Source organism: Hylobates moloch, unplaced genomic scaffold (assembly GCF_009828535.3).
Source record: "Hylobates moloch isolate HMO894 unplaced genomic scaffold, HMol_V3 SCAFFOLD_12, whole genome shotgun sequence".
Taxonomy (NCBI): Eukaryota; Metazoa; Chordata; class Mammalia; order Primates; family Hylobatidae; genus Hylobates; species Hylobates moloch.
The window spans coordinates 101,573,987-101,590,435 of record NW_026652287.1 but is presented as its reverse complement, the minus strand read 5'-3'; the positions used below and the strand labels follow the sequence as shown (position 1 = coordinate 101,590,435).

At 59.5% G+C, this 16,449-nt stretch overlaps 2 protein-coding genes across 2 annotated transcripts; one reads left to right on the top strand and one right to left on the bottom strand.

Moving 5' to 3' along the window:
• The first annotated feature begins 680 nt into the window (after window positions 1–680).
• LENG9 (leukocyte receptor cluster member 9) lies at window positions 681–2,417 on the top strand. Its single transcript, XM_032171145.2, has one exon. It carries the CDS (start codon window positions 928–930, stop codon window positions 2,365–2,367), a length of 1,440 nt encoding a protein of 479 aa, XP_032027036.1. The 5' UTR covers window positions 681–927; the 3' UTR covers window positions 2,368–2,417.
• A 17-nt stretch (window positions 2,418–2,434) lies between these two features.
• On the bottom strand, window positions 2,435–15,519 carry LENG8 (leukocyte receptor cluster member 8). Its single transcript, XM_032171120.2, has 16 exons — window positions 15,378–15,519; window positions 13,288–13,380; window positions 12,407–12,581; window positions 11,920–12,021; window positions 11,008–11,118; window positions 10,003–10,255; window positions 9,593–9,734; window positions 9,118–9,321; window positions 8,440–8,718; window positions 8,221–8,361; window positions 7,765–8,050; window positions 6,841–6,942; window positions 6,687–6,755; window positions 6,457–6,586; window positions 6,169–6,376; window positions 2,435–3,689 (listed from the first exon to the last, which is right to left on the bottom strand). Exons 2-16 carry the CDS (start codon window positions 13,323–13,325, stop codon window positions 3,527–3,529), a joined length of 2,403 nt encoding a protein of 800 aa, XP_032027011.1. The 5' UTR covers window positions 13,326–13,380; window positions 15,378–15,519; the 3' UTR covers window positions 2,435–3,526.
• Window positions 15,520–16,449: the final 930 nt, after the last annotated feature.

The window sequence follows — 16,449 nt, the reverse complement described above, 5'->3', positions numbered from 1 at the left end:
CCAGAGGGATGGGGCCGAACATGCAAATGATTTGGACTGAGGGACCAGGTTCTCTTAAGTTTCCCAGAGGGGCGGGGCCGCAAATGTAAATCACTGGGACTGAGGGCGGGTCCAGGTTCTTTAAAGACGTCCCCCTCAGGGGCGGGGCACACAGGTATCACCGGGGAAAGGGGCGGGGCACCACATGTAAATCACCGGGAAAGGGACGGGACACAGGTAAATCACCCGGAAAGGGGCGGGACGCCACATGTAAATCACCTAAAAGGGGCCAGGCACACGTAAATCACCCGGAAAGAGGCGGGACACATGTAAATCACCTAAAAGGGGTGGGGCACTTTAATCACCCGGAAAGGGGTGGGGCATTACATGTAAATTACCATGAAAGGAGCGGGAAACACATGTAAATCACTTGGGAAGGGGAGAGGCACACATGACAATCACCTAAAACGGGGGGGCACTCGTAAATCACCAGGAACGGGGCGGGACCTCACATGTAAATCACCGGGAACGGGGCGGGGCACTACATGTAAATCACCTAAAGGGCGAGGCACCCGTAATCATCCGGAAAGGGGCAGGGAATTATATGTAAATCACCCGGAAAGAGGCAGCACACATGAATCACCGGGAAAGGGGCGGGGCCAGGCTCCCAAGAGCTCCGGGAGCCCGAGACGGCCGTAAGCCTTTACGCAGCTTGCTTTCCTGGCGCTGGGGGAGGGCGCAGCCGGGAAGTCCCAGAGCAGCGGTGTCAGGTTCTCCACGGAGGGACTGGGCCAGAGTCCTCGCGAGGGCCCGAGGCGTGGTCCCCTAAGCTGGGCCGGAGCGCGGGCCGCTGACGCCACTGGGGTGAGGCTCGGTGCATCCAAGGGGAGCTGCCCTCCGTGCGGGGAGACCTGGTCTGCGCGGCGGGCGTGCCAGTTCCTCGCACCCATGGCAGCGGCGGGAGAGCCGGAGTTGCCGCAGGAAGCCGCCGCCACGGAACCCGCGCCCCCGCCGGCCTGCCGCTTCTTCCTGGAAGGCCGCTGCCGCTTCGGCGCCCGCTGCCGCCAGCCCCACCCTGGGGCGCCGGCGCCGCCTGGCCGCGAGGCGCAGCGGGAGGCCGGGGCCAAGAAGCCGCCGCTGCGCACAGCCGCGGACGTCATCCAGCGCATCCGCTGGGACCCGCGCCTCGACCCCGCCGACTTCTCGGTGGGCTACGTCGACCGCTTTCTGGGCGTGCGCGAGGAGCCCTTCAGCGCCTTTTGCTGGGACCAGCCGCTGGCGGCGCTCGGGCCGGGCGTGCTGGCAGTGCCCCAGCACCGCGTGCGCTTCTTCCGCTTCCGCGGCCGCCTTGTGTGGGACCGCGCCTCGCGCACCGACCTCGTCTTTGGCTCTGGCTCGGCGGCGGGACGCGGGCCCACCATCCTGGACGCACCGAACACCGAGGGCGCCCACGGGGCGGAGGGTGCCAAGTGGACACCGGCGGGGACAGGTCCGGAGGCCCAGCCTGCCCCCAAGCGAGGGAGCACAAGGCCGCTCTGCACAGGGCACCAGGAACCAGGCGAGGAGGAACCCGGAGAGCTAGAGGCGGCCCAGGAGAGGGCGCTGGGCACAGCTGCTGATTTGGGAACACTGGCCCCAAGAGGACTCCTCGCAGGAGTGACTGAGGGGGCACCGAAGCCAACAGCAGCCGCCAGGACCACATTGCTGGGGGGCAAGGAAGCACAGGCCCTGGCAGTCCCGGGGGGCTCCGCTGAGGAGACAGAAGCCGAGTGGGGTCATGGGGCCTGGCCCGAGGACAAAGGGGCCAGCCTTAGTGTTGCAGCCCCTTGCCAACCGCGCCCCACACATTTTGTGGCCCTCATGGTGACCGAGCCTGGGCTACAAGCAGAAGTGACCAAGGCCCAGGAATACCTGGTCCACGTGGCCCCACACTGCGCCAACTTCCTAGTGCCTACCCAGAACCTACACCTGACCCTGGCCCTGCTGCGACTGGCAGGCGCTGGGGAGGAGGCGGCTGCCATCGGAGCTCTGAGACGGGCCCTCTTGGCCCCAGGGCTAAATGCACCCCCTCAGGTGAGCTTTAGGAAGCTGGTCCTCCTGGGCCCGCATGTGCTCTGTGCCCCACCCTCTCCCACATTGGAAGGCATGGCACAGGTGTTGAGCCAGAGGCTGGAAGCTGAGGGGCTGAGTACGCTACAGTCTCCAGGGCAGCTGCACCCCCACCTCACCGTGGCCAAGGTGCCCCATGGTTCCCAGGTCCACCTCCCCAATCTGGAGTTCACTCTCAGCCAGGAAGTGGGGTGCCAGCCCCTGCAGACACTCTGGCTGTGCCGTATGGGGAGGACAGGGGGGCCTTTCCAGCCCCTGGCTGAGATCCCCCTGGAGTGACACCCCCAGACCTCTGGAGGAGACAATGGATGCAAACAGCCCACACAGGAAAGACAAAGCAGGAGCGTGCGCTCTCTCTCTCTCTCTTTAATTTTGGTTTCTCTCAAGCTTCCAAATGGTGCTCAGTGCTCCAAGGAAAGGAAGGAAGGAAGGAAAGGGAGGGGAGAGGAGGGGAAGGGGAGGCAGAGGAGGAACATCTGGAAAAAAAGCAGCCTGACAGTCCAGCTGTTTGCAAACTCATAGCACATCCTCCAGTTACATGGCAGAAGAGGGAGGGAGGGAGGGCCAAAAAGAAAAGGGAGAGGAGGAAGAAAAATAACTTAAATAAACACACACACAAAGAAAAGAGAAGGCAACATGACGTGAGCTGGTGATCCATGAAGGCAGGGAGGGAGGGGAACCATTTTACCTGTGCTGAACCAAGGGAGGAATGCGGAGAGGAGGGAGGGAAAGGGGAAAAAAAAATCAGAAGAAACATTGGGGGCAGAGGGAGGAGGGGACACGGAGACAACTTTATACAACTTGAGACGAGGCGGCCCGGCCGGCGTGTCCTCAGTGCGATGTGGCGGCGGAGAATCTGGTGCTGGTGGTGCTGGCACTTCAGGGTGGGGGGCCGAGGACGGGCACAGTCTCTAAGCAGCTCCCCTCACCCCAAACACGGAGGCCCCAAGGGGCTGGGAACAAGAGTCTGTGGCGAAGCAGGTGAGGCAGCGGGCGGTGGGCGGGCTTGCTGGGTGCCCCCGCCGCAGGCGGGCACGGGCTGGACGGCCTGTCTTCTTTCCACTGGCCCCCCGGCATGGGATGGGCCAGGGCGCCGGGTCGGGTACCGGAGTGCAAGCTCGAAAGAGAGAGAGAGAAAACACTGAGACAGCATTAGTGGAGTGAAAGGCGGACACAGATGAGCCTGCAGACCATGCCCCCAACCCTCCGCTGCCCATCCCCTCCTACCCAATCCCATCCCTCTGAGGCAAAAAATAAAAACATAGAAAAATCTCTGTACAGACTCCCCGGTGGGAAAACGGGGGCAGGGACGGTGGCTCTTCCTGGAGCCCACTCCCCACAAATAAATTTACAACCCAAGTCCACGGCTCAAAAACAGAATCCGCAAAGGCAGCGCTGGGGGCTGCAGCCCCTGCCCCCGCCCCTCCTCGCTGGGTGCTCAGAAGGCTGACAGCTGCGCCAGGCTGAGGCGGCAGTCGATGCTGGAGTTGTCCGGGCCCGTGTAGGCCAGGCCCAGGGGCTCTAGGAAGGCCCGGCAGGCGGCCTCGCCCTCGAAGGCCAGCTCGGCCTGCAGGTAGGAGACTGGCAGCGCAGGGCGGAAGCTATGGAGACAAGAGGAGAAGGTGATGAGGCGGGCGGGCAGGAGGGCAGGGGAGGGCCCCACGAGCGGGGAGGCCCCCCCATTCGGGTACCCACAGGATTTCCTCAGCACAGTACCTGCTGGCTTCCCCACCCGCCTCCCAGCCTCCCCACCTCAGGGGCTCGGGGGGGCCCGGGGTGGGGTTAGTGGCCCCAGTCCCCAGCTGTGCCCCCCCTCACCCTCACTTACCTGTGCAGGGGGCCAGGGAGGAGAGGGGACAGGAAGGGAAGGGCCCAGCGGGCTCCTCCGCTGGCTGAGGGGCAGGGGCCAGATGGAGGGAGCAGCACACGGCAGGGGATGGGGATGGCAGGGCTGCCAGGGCCACCGTGGGGACCCAGCCCTCGCTGCTTCCCCTGCCCTGCATTACAGTGTCTTTGGGAAGCCAGGCACAGGGGTGCCAGCTAGCACTCACCACTACACACTGAAAGCAGTCACTTCCGGCTGCTGCTAAGAGACACTACTGACTGAGCATCTAGCACAAGCCAGATCCTCAGAGCTCCCTGAACCCTCTTCCACAGAGTGTAGCCCTACCCTTTCCACACCCACAGGAATCAAGGCACCGAGTGAGGGGCCCTAAGTCCTAGAACCCGCTTCTGCTCCAAAGCCAGAGCGTTCATGGAGGCCCTGGGATCAGAACCCACTCTGTCTCCCAGTCTCAGCTGGCAGGGCAAGGTCAGCCTCCTTGGAAGGAAGGTGCTGACACAATGAGGTCAATGACAGACTACGGCCCCACCCACGAGGGGCGCTCATGGCTGTGTTCCCAAGCAAGGCCAATTAGGTACCAATTAACAAGGACACTCGCCCAACCACACGCCCCTGTGTAGCACAGAAGCTTGACAGCCACCATTCATGGGGCCCTTCGTGGCAGCAGACTAAGCAGCCTCCTGCCTCCCCTTCCTTCTAACTTCCCAAGCTGGTCATGGAGCTCTGTGCACAGCACCCCACATCCTCGTCTGCTCGTGTGACTCCTACCCTGGCTCAGCCTCTCCCTGAAGTTGGCTTGACCCACACTAGATTCCAGAATGAATCTCCTAACCTCCAGGCTGACGGTCCCTCCCTAGCTCCAAACTATGCTGTGACTATGACCTCACACGGAGAGCCACCTGGCCAGGCACTCCATGCCTCCGTGCTGTGACTATGACCTCACACGGAGAGCCACCTGGCCAGGCACTCCATGCCTCCATGCTGTGACTATGACCTCACACGGAGAGCCACCTGGCCAGGCACTCCATGCCTCCATGCTGTGACTATGACCTCACACGGAGAGCCACCTGGCCAGGCACTCCAGGCCTCCGTGCTGTGACTATGACCTCACACGGAGAGCCACCTGGCCAGGCACTCCATGCCTCCATGCTGTGACTATGACTTACCTCACACGGAGAGCCACCTGGCCAGAGGCGCCCAGGCCTCCCGTGCTGTGACTATGACTCCCTCACACGGAGAGCCACCTGGCCAGGCACTCCAGGCCTCCGTGCTGTGACTATGACCTCACACGGAGAGCCACCTGGCCAGGCACTCCAGGCCTCCGTGCTGTGACTATGACCTCACACGGAGAGCCACCTGGCCAGGCACTCCAGGCCTCCATGCTGTGACTATGACCTCATATGGAGGGCCACCTGGCCAAGCACTCCAGGCCTCTCCAGTCTACCGGTCGACCTCTTCAACCAGAATTTCTCCACCTTGGCAAGACTGAGCTCTGGGGCCCAATGGCAGTGGCAGGGCAGCATCCTTGGCCTCCATTCACTAGATGCCAAGAGCATCCCCTTGCTGTGACAACCAAAAACCTCTCTTGACATTGCCCAACGTCGCCTGGGTACCTCAATCACCAGACAGAATCATGCGTCTAAACAAGAGTCAAGCAACTCATCCCTACCCACAGCAAGCCAGGCGCAATGTCTAGTGAACGAAGGACACTGCAGGGACATGGCCTGACCAGGGGCCTCTGGCACCACGCCCAGTGTGGCCTCAACACAGGTGTCTCCCTAAGCGTTTCTGGTGCTCTCAAAGGAGCTAAGTGGGACTGGGCCTTGTCCTGTTAGACCAGAGGCTGTCTAGATGGCCTCTAGGGTGGGAGCACAACAACAAGCTGAGAAAGCAGAGACCTCAGGGTTCTGAGGAAGCCCAGGACAAGGAGTGAACTAGGGGGTCCAGGCAGGAGATAACAGGAGGAAGAGACGCACAGATGGGGTGGAGAAGAGGCCCCAGAGGCAGTGGGCTGGAACAGTGGGGAGAGGGGGAGGAGTGACCCGGAATACAGAGGTGACCAACAAGGAGAGCAAGAGGAACTGGAGAGGGCTGAATGGAGACAGATGATGGGGAAGCAAGGACCAGGACAAGGGTTGGGGGCTGGGGGAGGCCTGCGGCCAGGAGCTGGTCTGAGGGGCGGTGCGAGGCGGAAGGATGGGAAGAGCAAGGGCAGAAGGGAGCTTGGCACCACATACGTTTTGATCATGGCCTTGAGGGCGACCTTGCGTTCCCGATCTGCAAACTTGTCCACGAGGTAGCCAGACATGCAGGGCGCATGGCAGTAGAGCCGGAAAAAGCGGTGGTAGTTGCCCAGGGCCCAGGCTGTCCTTAATGCCAAGGCGTGGGCCACGCAAGGATCTGCCTTCAGTTCTCGTGTGAGGTACGCCAGCTCCGTGGTGATGTCTAGCACCAAGGTAAAGGGGGTCAAGTCAGCAGGGCTCACCCTGGGTGCCATGGCCTGTGTCCTGGGGACTGGGCCTTACCTCCCGAGTTCTTGGTGAAGATGTAGTAGAGGATTCGGTAGGCAGTAAACTCGCCCACATTGCCCGGCAAGTTCTCGGCGTACAGCGACTTGAGCTGCGTCTGGCACTGGTTAAACTCTTCATGGTCACCCTGGAAGGCAGAGGCACGGAGGGAGGAGAGGAGAGTGAGGGTGCTGAGGGCAGAACGGCAGCAGGAAAGGGGCTGGGGAGGCCGGCAGAGGCCAGCTCACCTTCTCCAAGGCGATCCGGGCATGGGTCTCATACACCTCCACCGTGAACTCGGTGCGGATGCCCTGCACCTGGGGCAGCGGGGCGAGAACAAGAGTCACAAGGAGCGGGAGGCAGGACTGGCTGAGGCCAGGCCCCTCCCAGCGCAAGCCTCACCGTCAGATCCTGCCGGATCGACTTCATCTGCTCGCAGGCAAACGCATAGTCCTGCTTCTCTTTCCAGTGGGACTTGACCATGCACAGCGACTTTTTCAAAACCTGGAAAAGGGAACTGAATTAACAATCGGAGTACAACTCAGGTAGGGTGGCCAAGGGCTTCCACTTATTTGGTGGGAGAGTTGCAACATTAAAAAAAAAAAAAAGGCCTGGTGCAGTGGCTCACACCTGTAATCCCAGCACTTTGGGAGGCCGAGGTGTGTGGATCATCTGAGGCCAGGAGTTTGAGACCAACCTGGCCAATATGGTGAAACCCCGTCTCTACTAAAAATACAAAAATCGGCCAAGCGTAGTGGCGGACGCCTGTAATCCCAGCCACTAGGGAGGCTGAGGCAGGAGAATCGCTTGAAGCCAGGGAGCGGAGGCTGCAGTGAGCCAAGATCGCGCCATTGCACTCCAGCTTGGGCGACAGAGCAAGACTCTCTCCCCGCAAAAAAGAAAAAAAAACCATAAGACATGGGTTAAGAGTGGCCACCTCCACACCCATTTCCCTATAAGCACACGGCTGTTCACATGTTCTGCAGCAGAACAGTGACTACGCCAAATCCTGGAAGCACAGCCCCCCATGCCCCACAGCCCATGGGCCTGGGAGAAGGCTTTATGCTCCGTGTCATCTAAGCCAGGGACCACAGCCCAGAGGTCAAGCGATTCGCCGGCCAAGATGCACACCCGCCACGCAGGGCTCCAGGGCAGCAGTGCGCCTTCGCGCTCCTCTCAGAACGCCGACCAGCCGAGGCGTCTCTGGCCGAGCTTCCCCTGCCATACCAGAGCCCCCCTGTGGCCTCTGCCACCCGCCCTGGGTCGGCTCTCAAGTCCTGAGCCAGCACGGCCTCACAGAGCAGAACTGCCCTGCCGGGCACTTACTGCCACAGGGCGCACGGTGGACGGGTCGGGGGCACAGGTGAGGCGCAGGTAGTGCTTGGTGATGTCAGGGCAGGTGCCCACGATCTGCAGCTCCTGCCAGTCAGGGTCAGCCCCGCTGCTCTCCAGGCTGCTCATCTGCAGCACCAGGGGCTCGAGGCGCAGGCGGCGGGAGTGTCCATGCTGGAAGCGGGCTGCCCGCTTCTGCTTCTTCAGCTCTCGCTCTGGGTCCTCACACTCCAGCGCCGCCATCTTCTTTCGACTGCGCTTGGTGGGAGCCAGATCGTGCCTGGGAAGGGATGAGGGGCAGTGAGCGGGACAGGCGTCTCCAGCCACCCTTCAGCCTCGCTGCTTTGGCAGCTGGCTGTCCACCTGTCCGGCCCTCTTCCTCCTTCTCCCATGGGTCCCCAGTACCCTCCTCCACCCTGGCCTGTGTCTCAAGCCCTCACGCAGTCTCACCTCTTCCCACGCTGTGCCCTGCCTCGGCCCCGATCCATGTGGGCCCCTCGACCGCCCCGGCCCTTAGTGGGGGGGTTCCTGCGGCCCACAGGGTGACACTCATTCCCTGAGTAGGAACTGTCGGAGTCTGAGTGGGAGTCACTGCAGGAAGAAGCAGGAGGGTCAGGCCTGAAACGCCTCCCCGCTCCCTCACACCCCCCCAGCCGGGAGCCTCAGTACCTTCTGCGGAAGTGGCGCGTCGGGGACCTGGAGGAGGAGCGGGAGCGAGAGTCTGTGCTGGAAGAAGAGCTGTTGTCTTTCATGAAGACGTTGCGGTTGCCAAACTTGGTGAAGCTGTTGCCCCGGGCTCGACCAGCACCCCCAGCCCCGGGCGTCCCTCGCTGGGACGGGGCAGCCCCGCCCCTTGTCGCCGAGCCTGCCCCTCTAGGCGGATGAAGGCTGTTAGCGGCCTCCCACCGCTTCTTCTTAGGGCTCTCAGCCACAGGCTCCCGGGTCAGCCTGAGAATACAGCAGGGCGGGGCGTCACCAACCCCACCAGACACCGGCAGGACGGCCAACACCACCTCCCTCAATCTACCCACCCACCTCCGAAAGGAAGGGCACTTACCCCAGGCGGCTCAGCTATTACAGTGCAGAAATGAGACGCAAACCCAGGTTTTCCGTGTCCAGAGGGTGTGCTTAACCACTGAGCAATGCACACCTCTCCAGCAGCCATGGTCCCCACCCCACCCCACCGGCCTCCCTCCAACCAGGACTTCATTCCCCCAGGATCCAACTTTCTGGTTCCTTTCTCTTTGGAGCTCCTGGTACCCGGGACCCCCAACTCTCCTACCTCCATACCCAGCCCATGCCTCTCACAGCACCACGCTCCCACCTATGTCCCCCACCCAGACTAACCCCGGCAAGGGCTCCCGGCTCCAGTCAATGGTGTAGGCCGAGCCGTCCTGCAGCCGCGCCTGCAGCACCTCCTTGAGCAGCTTTTCCGTGCGGTCCTTGTCCTCCTCCGACTCACAGGCGGTGAAGCAGCGCTCCACGTACTCTTTCATGTCCTGGGGCCAGTCATCGGGTTTCCCAGACAGGTTCCCCCGGGCAGAGGACCCGCTGCGGGAGGACAGATGAGGCTCAGTTGGAGAGGATCCCAAACTCAAAAGACCATCCCCACCACCACTCGGAGCTGACACACACCGGGACACAGTCCCCATGTTTTCCTTCTGTCTCCTTCAGTGCTCACAGCAACCCCCAAGGGAGGGCCCTTCTGCCCTTTTCAGAGGCGCACACTGAGGCTCAGGGTGGGCAGCTGGCCAGTGGGACTGGATCACAGACGCTGAGTGCAGAGTGTGGGGCTGCGACGGGGCAAGGGGGCAGACGTCACCTGTGGTTCTGAGCTTTCTCAGGGTTGGGCTGGGGGCCAAAGCCGCTGTGCTGGCCCTCTGCGTTGGAGCCAAAGCTCTGGGTGGTGACAGCAAAGGGTCGCTTCTGGATGTTGAACTTGAGACCTCCAGTCCCAGGGGCCGCTGTAAGAGCAGCGAAAGCTATGGTTAGGCCCTTCCCCAGCACATCCAGGGGTCCCCAGGGGACGGGAGGAAGTGGAAATGCAGGGAGGAGCGGTCAGGTTCTAGAGGAGGGCTCCAGCACACATGTGCCTAGTCCAGAGCAGCCCCACCCCCAGCCTGGCGATCACAACACTCAGAAACAAGGAGCAGCACACGCCATGGGCCTCACAGCCAGGAGCTTTGTGAGGGCCCAACCGCTCGGACCTCCACGTAGCCCTGCCAAACTTACGCTTCATGCGGTTCCACAGCTGTTGGCCCTTCTTGGGCTTGGCAGGTTCAGTGTAGGTGTGTGGCCCATAGGCCTGGCCCGTGGCAGGCCCCGCCTGGCTGTGCTGTGTAGCTGGAGCTGTCCCAGGCTGAGGGCCACTGTTCAGCGTGTGAGCCCCATGCGGGGGATTTGAGGGCTGAGGGGGCTGAGCCGACGGCAGCTGCTGAGGGGGAGCCTGGTAGGACATGCTCTCATCCATGCCGGGGACTGGGGGCTGCAGAAGGAAGCAGGTGTTGAGCACAGGAGGCAGATTCTGGGGCCGGCGAGTGGCACTCAGCCCTCACAGTGAGGACGTGGTGGTCACAGCACTCAGCACTCGACTCTCCTGTGGCCTTTCCAAATGTGCTCATTCGAGTCCTCAGTAACTCTCTGAGGTTAACATTTGTTAACAACCCTTTTCACAGCTGACAAGGCTCCAGCTCAGAGACTAAGCAACTTCCGAGAGCCCCAAGCTATGAAGCAGCAGCTGGCAGTGTTTCAATGCTGGAGTTAACAGCCACCAACAACACACCCACTCCAGCGCTACCATCTGAGCACAAGACACACGTAAGCACACACACTCCTGGAGCCCGCTTTCGAGAGCTGACTGAGATGCGTAAGTAATTACGCCAGGGGTGGGACAGCTGGAATTCAAACCCAGGTCTACCTGCCTCCTATGCACTAGCCCCGCCATTCCTCCAAGCTGCACCTTATATGCAAAACCCAACCCGTGTGTGCACGCCTGTGGGTGACCACGCTAGGGAAAAAGATGAGATGTCTTTCAACATCTCAGCCCTGGCCTTGGCTCAGCCTTAAACCCACCCTAGGTTCAAACACTATGCTTTGTCCTCCTCATTTTCAGGTCAGGAGTTGCTTGGAAGGAAAAAAGCAGCTGAAGGAGCACAAGCCATTCCTCACTGGCAGCTCATTCAAACATCCACATTTCCTCTGCTTGAGGAGGGTATGGGAGCTGGGCTAGGATGTTACCTGGTTCAGAGTCCCTTGGTGTTGGGGTGCGGATGGCTGCTGGGGTGTGGCTGAGCCATAGGAGCCGGCCATCCCATACTGGGAAGGGGAGCCGTAGCTCTGGTACATGCTCTGCAAAGGCGCAGGGAGGGAGGGTTTAGTGGGAGGCCTGCCTTTCCGCTTCCCTAGCCTGCTCAGGAACTACACCAGCCATGGCCCTCTACCAATCCCTCACCCCTTTCTCTCCACTATATTAATGCACCACATCCTCTCGTATATTAAGAAAAGAAAAACCTCTATCAATCCCACATCTCACTTAGCTAGTTCTCAGAAGAATATAATCAACAATACTGAGTGCCAACTCTTCTAAGCACTACGACAGAACAATCAAAAGGAAAACCCATGCTGTAATGAAGCTTGCGCTGGAAGTACATGCCCGGCTGGAGACATCGACATGTAATATATCCAGCAATAAGGATCATGAAACAGTAAGATGGCAGAGAAAGGGAGAGCGACAGGCTGCGAGGCAGGAATGCCCCTTCCCATCAGTGTGTCAGGCAGAGGCTCTCTGAAGGCAGCACCTGAGCAGAGACCTCCAAGAGGCGGCAACAGAAAGCACTGCAGCGAGGGCAAAGCCAGAGCGGGCCTGGTGGTGCGAGCTTCAAGGAGGTCTCTGCTTTGATGGCCATGGCAGAATGAGCATGAGGAGAGAAGGGACCAGAACCGGGTATGTAGGACTTTGTGGCTTATGGTGGGGACCTAGGAATTTACCTCCTGGGCAACTTAGAGGGTTTCTGAGCAGTTATCACTGTGATCTCCAGTCCATCCACCACCCGGCCCCATCCCGGCAGACTCCACTTCACCTCGCCCCGCCCCAGCCTGCCCCATCGCAGCAGACTCCACCTCGCCCCGCCCCGCCGGCTGGGCACTCACCATGGGATAGTAGTAGCTGTAGGGGTAGGCATAGTTGTACTGCTGGTACCACTGGTAGTACTGCTGCTGCTGCAAAGCTGAGGCCTCTGCCTGGGACACGTACTGTGGAAACACAGAGGCACATGTGCCGTCAGCAGTCCAAATCCACAGGTACATGGCCCCCAAACGGCAAGCCTGTTTACTGGTGGCCAATTGCCAAGGGATAAAACTGGGTCCATGTATCTGCAAAGTGAGCGGCTGTCTCCACCACGAGACTCACACACGTTAGAGACCAGAGGCACAGGCATGGCCTCCCTCTTCAGAACCACATCACACCCTAGATTCCTCAAGGAAACAGAACCTTTCCCCGTTCAGATTTAGATACCCTGGAACGTCTTTTTATGTTTCCCCTCAGAGCACCCCATCTGAATGATACAAGAGGACGCCAGACTGTGTCCCTCCCACAACCTCTGGATCAGGGTACCCCAGCCCCATGTGGCCTTCTCACCTGTGCGCTGGCCACAGGCCCATTGCTGCTTGACTTGGCAGAGCTGCCGGCAGCTCCTGACTTGCTGATGCTGGCCAGGGCCTGGCGGGCCTTCTCCCACTCCGGGTTCTCATGCATCGGCGTCTCCATGCCATTCTCTCGGCCTGCCCCAGCCACCATGCTGTACTGAGAAGACCTGCAAAGAGAGAGGACATCAAGTCACACCCGTTCTCCCCACTGTACACAGGTGGGCAAGTTGGGAGGCAAATTCCAGCCCCTGGATCCCATATCTGACTGTTACTACCAATCTAAGCCTAAGTTTTCTAATCTGTACTATGCTGATAAAGGGTTTCTGCTTCAGAGTCTGCTGGGAGGGATAAATGAGATCACCTACTTAAGGTACTTATCCCACAGCCTGGCACACAGCAGTTGTTAAAACCAAACAAACGAAACAATTGACGGAACCCACAGAATTGAACACAGGCCCTGGCACCTCCTAGGGCTATGTCTTTCATGAATCAATGAATTCTGTCTGACATCACCCCAGTCGGCAGGTTATCACACTATTTTGAGAAAAAATAAGGAATTAGCAGAAAAACAAATAAATGACTGTGTATTGAGTGTTGGGAACCTGCCTCCTAATTATACTTGCTTGAATGAATCATCACAATTCTGCAAAGCAAGCGCTGTACTGTGAAAAATGAAAGCTCAGAGAGGTGAAGGCTTGCCCCTCTCCACACCACAACCAAATGCTTCCGTGTTTGCCTCACCACCACCCCCACCCACAGGGATTGTGGCATCACTTCCCCTAAGGCCACGTGAGGTCCCACCCCAGAGGACAGCACTGGGTCTTGCTTCCTCTTTCCCTCCCGACTGGCCTCCGTCCCTCTCGCCTCACTAACCAATCTGTGCTACGTTGATCACCCACGTTGGCCGCCATCTGGACCTTGGGGTATAAGGGGTGGACCTCGGGAGCCAGACTGCTTTTTCACTGTCTGTGAGAAAAAGAATGAGTTAGGGAGACTTAAAGGGGAGCTAAAAACATGTCATAAAGTGGGGAAGAAAAGTAGATGGACTCACGAGAAGCCACGCAGAAAAGGGGAGGCTGACAGAGAAGCCACTGGGGTCAAGGATCTGAACAGTTCTGGGTGTGGACTAAAAAGGCTGGAGTATGAGGGAAAGCCCCTGGCCCCTTTGTAGAGCTCCAGGTGGAAAACGAAGGATTTGGAAACAGGGAAGCCAGAACAGACTTCCCAAAGGGAAGGAGAAGGGTCTGAAATCCATGTGAAAAAAGAGAGGGTGTGATGAAAGGTCCACAGTGTAGGGGTGCCTCCATCAAGGGGAAAAGGTCTAAAAAAAATTCTAGGGACCAGGCGCGGTGGCTCATGCCTGTAATCCCAGCACTTTGGGAGGCCGAGACGGGCGGGTCATCTGAGGTCGGGAGTTCGAGACCAGCCTAACCAACATGGAGTAACCCCGTCTCTACTAAAAATACAAAATTAGACGGGCATAGTGGCATATGCCTGTAATCCCAGCTACTAGGGAGGCCGAGCCAGGAGAATCGCTTGAACACGGGAGGCGGAGGCGGAGGGCGGTGAGCTGAGACTGCGCCATTGCTCTCCAGCCTGGGCAACAAGAGAGAAACTCTGTCTCAAAAAAAAAAAAAAAAAAAAAAGAATTCTGGGGAATATGGGTTGTGAAAGGAACCTGAACCAAGAGGAGGGATGCTATAATGAGAAGAGTCTGAGAGAACCCTTAAGGCTGAGAGGGTGGAAAGGTTTCCGAGAACTCTGTGAAAAGGGAGGTCTTTCAGGGAGCATCGAGGAAGCTGGAAGAATACTGGAGAAGAGAAGAAAAGTTTGAGAGGAAAAGAGGATTTTCCGGAAGTTACCCCTGGAAGCAAGTGGTTGTTGAGCGTTCCTGAGAATGCCAACGTGAACCCCAACGTGAAGAAATGGGTTCTCAGCACTGACAGACTGATTTCAAAATGGTCTCCGAAGGGCAGTAAAGAGACCTACGTGGGAGTCCTCAGTGGGACTACCCCTGCCTGCTTCCACGGGAGGTTCCCGGAAGCAGGGGTAGGGCTGGGAGAGAAAAGGGATCACCTTGGTTGGGTGTCTGGACATAAAGCCTTGGGAATGCCAAAGAAGACCCAACACATGTTCAACGAATTAAGAGTGGGGTAGAGAGAAGTGGAAGAAAAGTGGAGTGTCTCCGCAGCAAGGATTTAGGAGTCTAAACTCCCCAGAGGGAGTAACTGATAAGTAGGATAATTAATCCCGCAGGAGAACTGGAATTCTCACAAGTTGACAGGATAAACAGGAGTCTGGAGATGGGGAAAAGCCCTAGAAACGCTAGAAACGCAAAGGCTTAACTTAAACAGGACACAGGGCGTGGGTGGAGACGAGGGATCGTGGCGGGGACACAGGAAGAGGAGCCCCCGGGCAGAAGGGAGATTACAGGTAAGGTCAGGAGTTGGGGGCTGGACAGAGGACTCCCGGACGGGTCTCAAGAACGGGGACAGGCACCAGACGCGAGGCCCGAGGTCCCGGGAGCACCTGGCCGTCCCGCAGGCTGGGCGAAGGCAAAGGAGGACGCCGGGTGGAGAAGGCCGCCCGGATCCCCACGACTAGCCACGAAGCCACTGCCCAGGCCGCGCCTGCGCACCACGCCCCAGAAAGACTCGCTGGAGCCGCCCGTCACCCGGGGCAACACCCGGTCAACGGCAAGTGAGGGGCGCCCCGGGGCCCCGAGAACCCCGAGGGACAGGTGCAGACAGTAGAAGACGACGGCGCACGCGCGCTAGTGCCCGAACGCGCGCCCCCAGGCCCGGTGCGCAGGCGCAGTGGCTGCCCCTGCCCCGCCACACCCTGTCGACGCTCGCGCGCGGCGTCTGCTGCTGCGACGGCCGAGAAGGCCTCAGGGCTCGCGGGGCGCAAGACCAAAAGGAGATGCTATCCCCGCCCGCCTGCTCGCCCGCCGCTCCCCTTACCAACCAGGACCCTTCGCTGCAGGGACACGCCAACAACCACCCAGGCGATTAGCAACACGGCCACGACACCGCTCGGCCACCCGGCTGGCTCTGGTCTTCTTTGGCTTCGACGTCCTGACCGCGGCGTCCTGACGTCACGCGGCGGCCTTGCACCCCCCCTCCCTCGGCCCTGCACAGCCAATGAACGCCACGAGCTACGCTTGAGCCCGCCCTCCTGCTCACGCACTTACGCATGAGCGTTTTAAGGCAGGCCGGAAGTCTGGGCGGGGACGGTGGCCCCGAGGGGACAAGCGTGGCCGCATTAGCTCTTTCTGCCTCCCACGCAGACTTGTTTTTTGTTGTTGTTTTCTTGTTGTTGTTGTTGTTGTTGTTGTTCTCGGAGACGGAGTCTTGCTCTTGCTCTGTTGTCGCCCACGATAGAGTACAGTGGCGTGATCTCTGCTCATTGCAACCTCCGCCTCCCGGGTTCAGACAATCCTCCTGCCTCAGCCTCCGGAGTAGCTGGGATTACAGGCGCGCGCCACTGTGCCCCGCTAATTTTTGTGTTTTTAGTAAAGACGGGGTTTCACCATGTTGGCCAGGCTGGTCTCGAACTCCTGACCTTGTGATCCCTCCGTCTCGGCTTCCCAAAGTGCTAGGATTACGGGCGTGAGCCACCGTGCCCGGCCGCAGCCTTGTTTTGACTGAGTCAGTGGCAGCCATTACTGTTCTTAAATGTAAACTGGCGTGACAGGAGTTCCGGGATTGTCCACAGCACGGTGATGTGGAAGCCCTGGGGAGAGAATGATAAAGTTAAAGAAAGGGGGTGAGGAACAGCTCCACCCGGAGGAGCGGGCTTCCCTAGTAAATGAATCTGGAAGGGCACAGTGGAGGGGGCACGGCGAGTTCAAATGGACCGAGGCTGGAAGCTGACGCGGTTGGAGGGGGATGGGTGTAGCAGTTGGCAGTGGCGCTGGGGTGGAAGTGTGTGGGGTCACAGATGTGTAAGGGTGGGCGCGGAGCAGACCCCCAAAGGTCGCTGAGGTCAGGCTGAGGCATTGGACCAAATTCGTACATGGGCATTTCTCTGAAC

Excerpts from the sequence above, each read along its gene's own strand:
- LENG9 (XM_032171145.2), top strand. The coding sequence starts at position 928 with ATGGCAGCGGCGGGAGAGCCGGAGTTGCCGCAGGAAGCCGCCGCCACG.
- LENG8 (XM_032171120.2), bottom strand. The coding sequence starts at position 13,325 with ATGGCGGCCAACGTGGGTGATCAACGTAGCACAGATTG. Across the intron at positions 6,587-6,686 it reads CCCGGATCGCCTTGGAGAAG|GGTGACCATGAAGAGTTTAA; the intron begins GTGAGCTGGCCT and ends TCTGCCTTCCAG. Across the intron at positions 6,377-6,456 it reads CTTCACCAAGAACTCGGGAG|ACATCACCACGGAGCTGGCG; the intron begins GTAAGGCCCAGT and ends CCTTGGTGCTAG.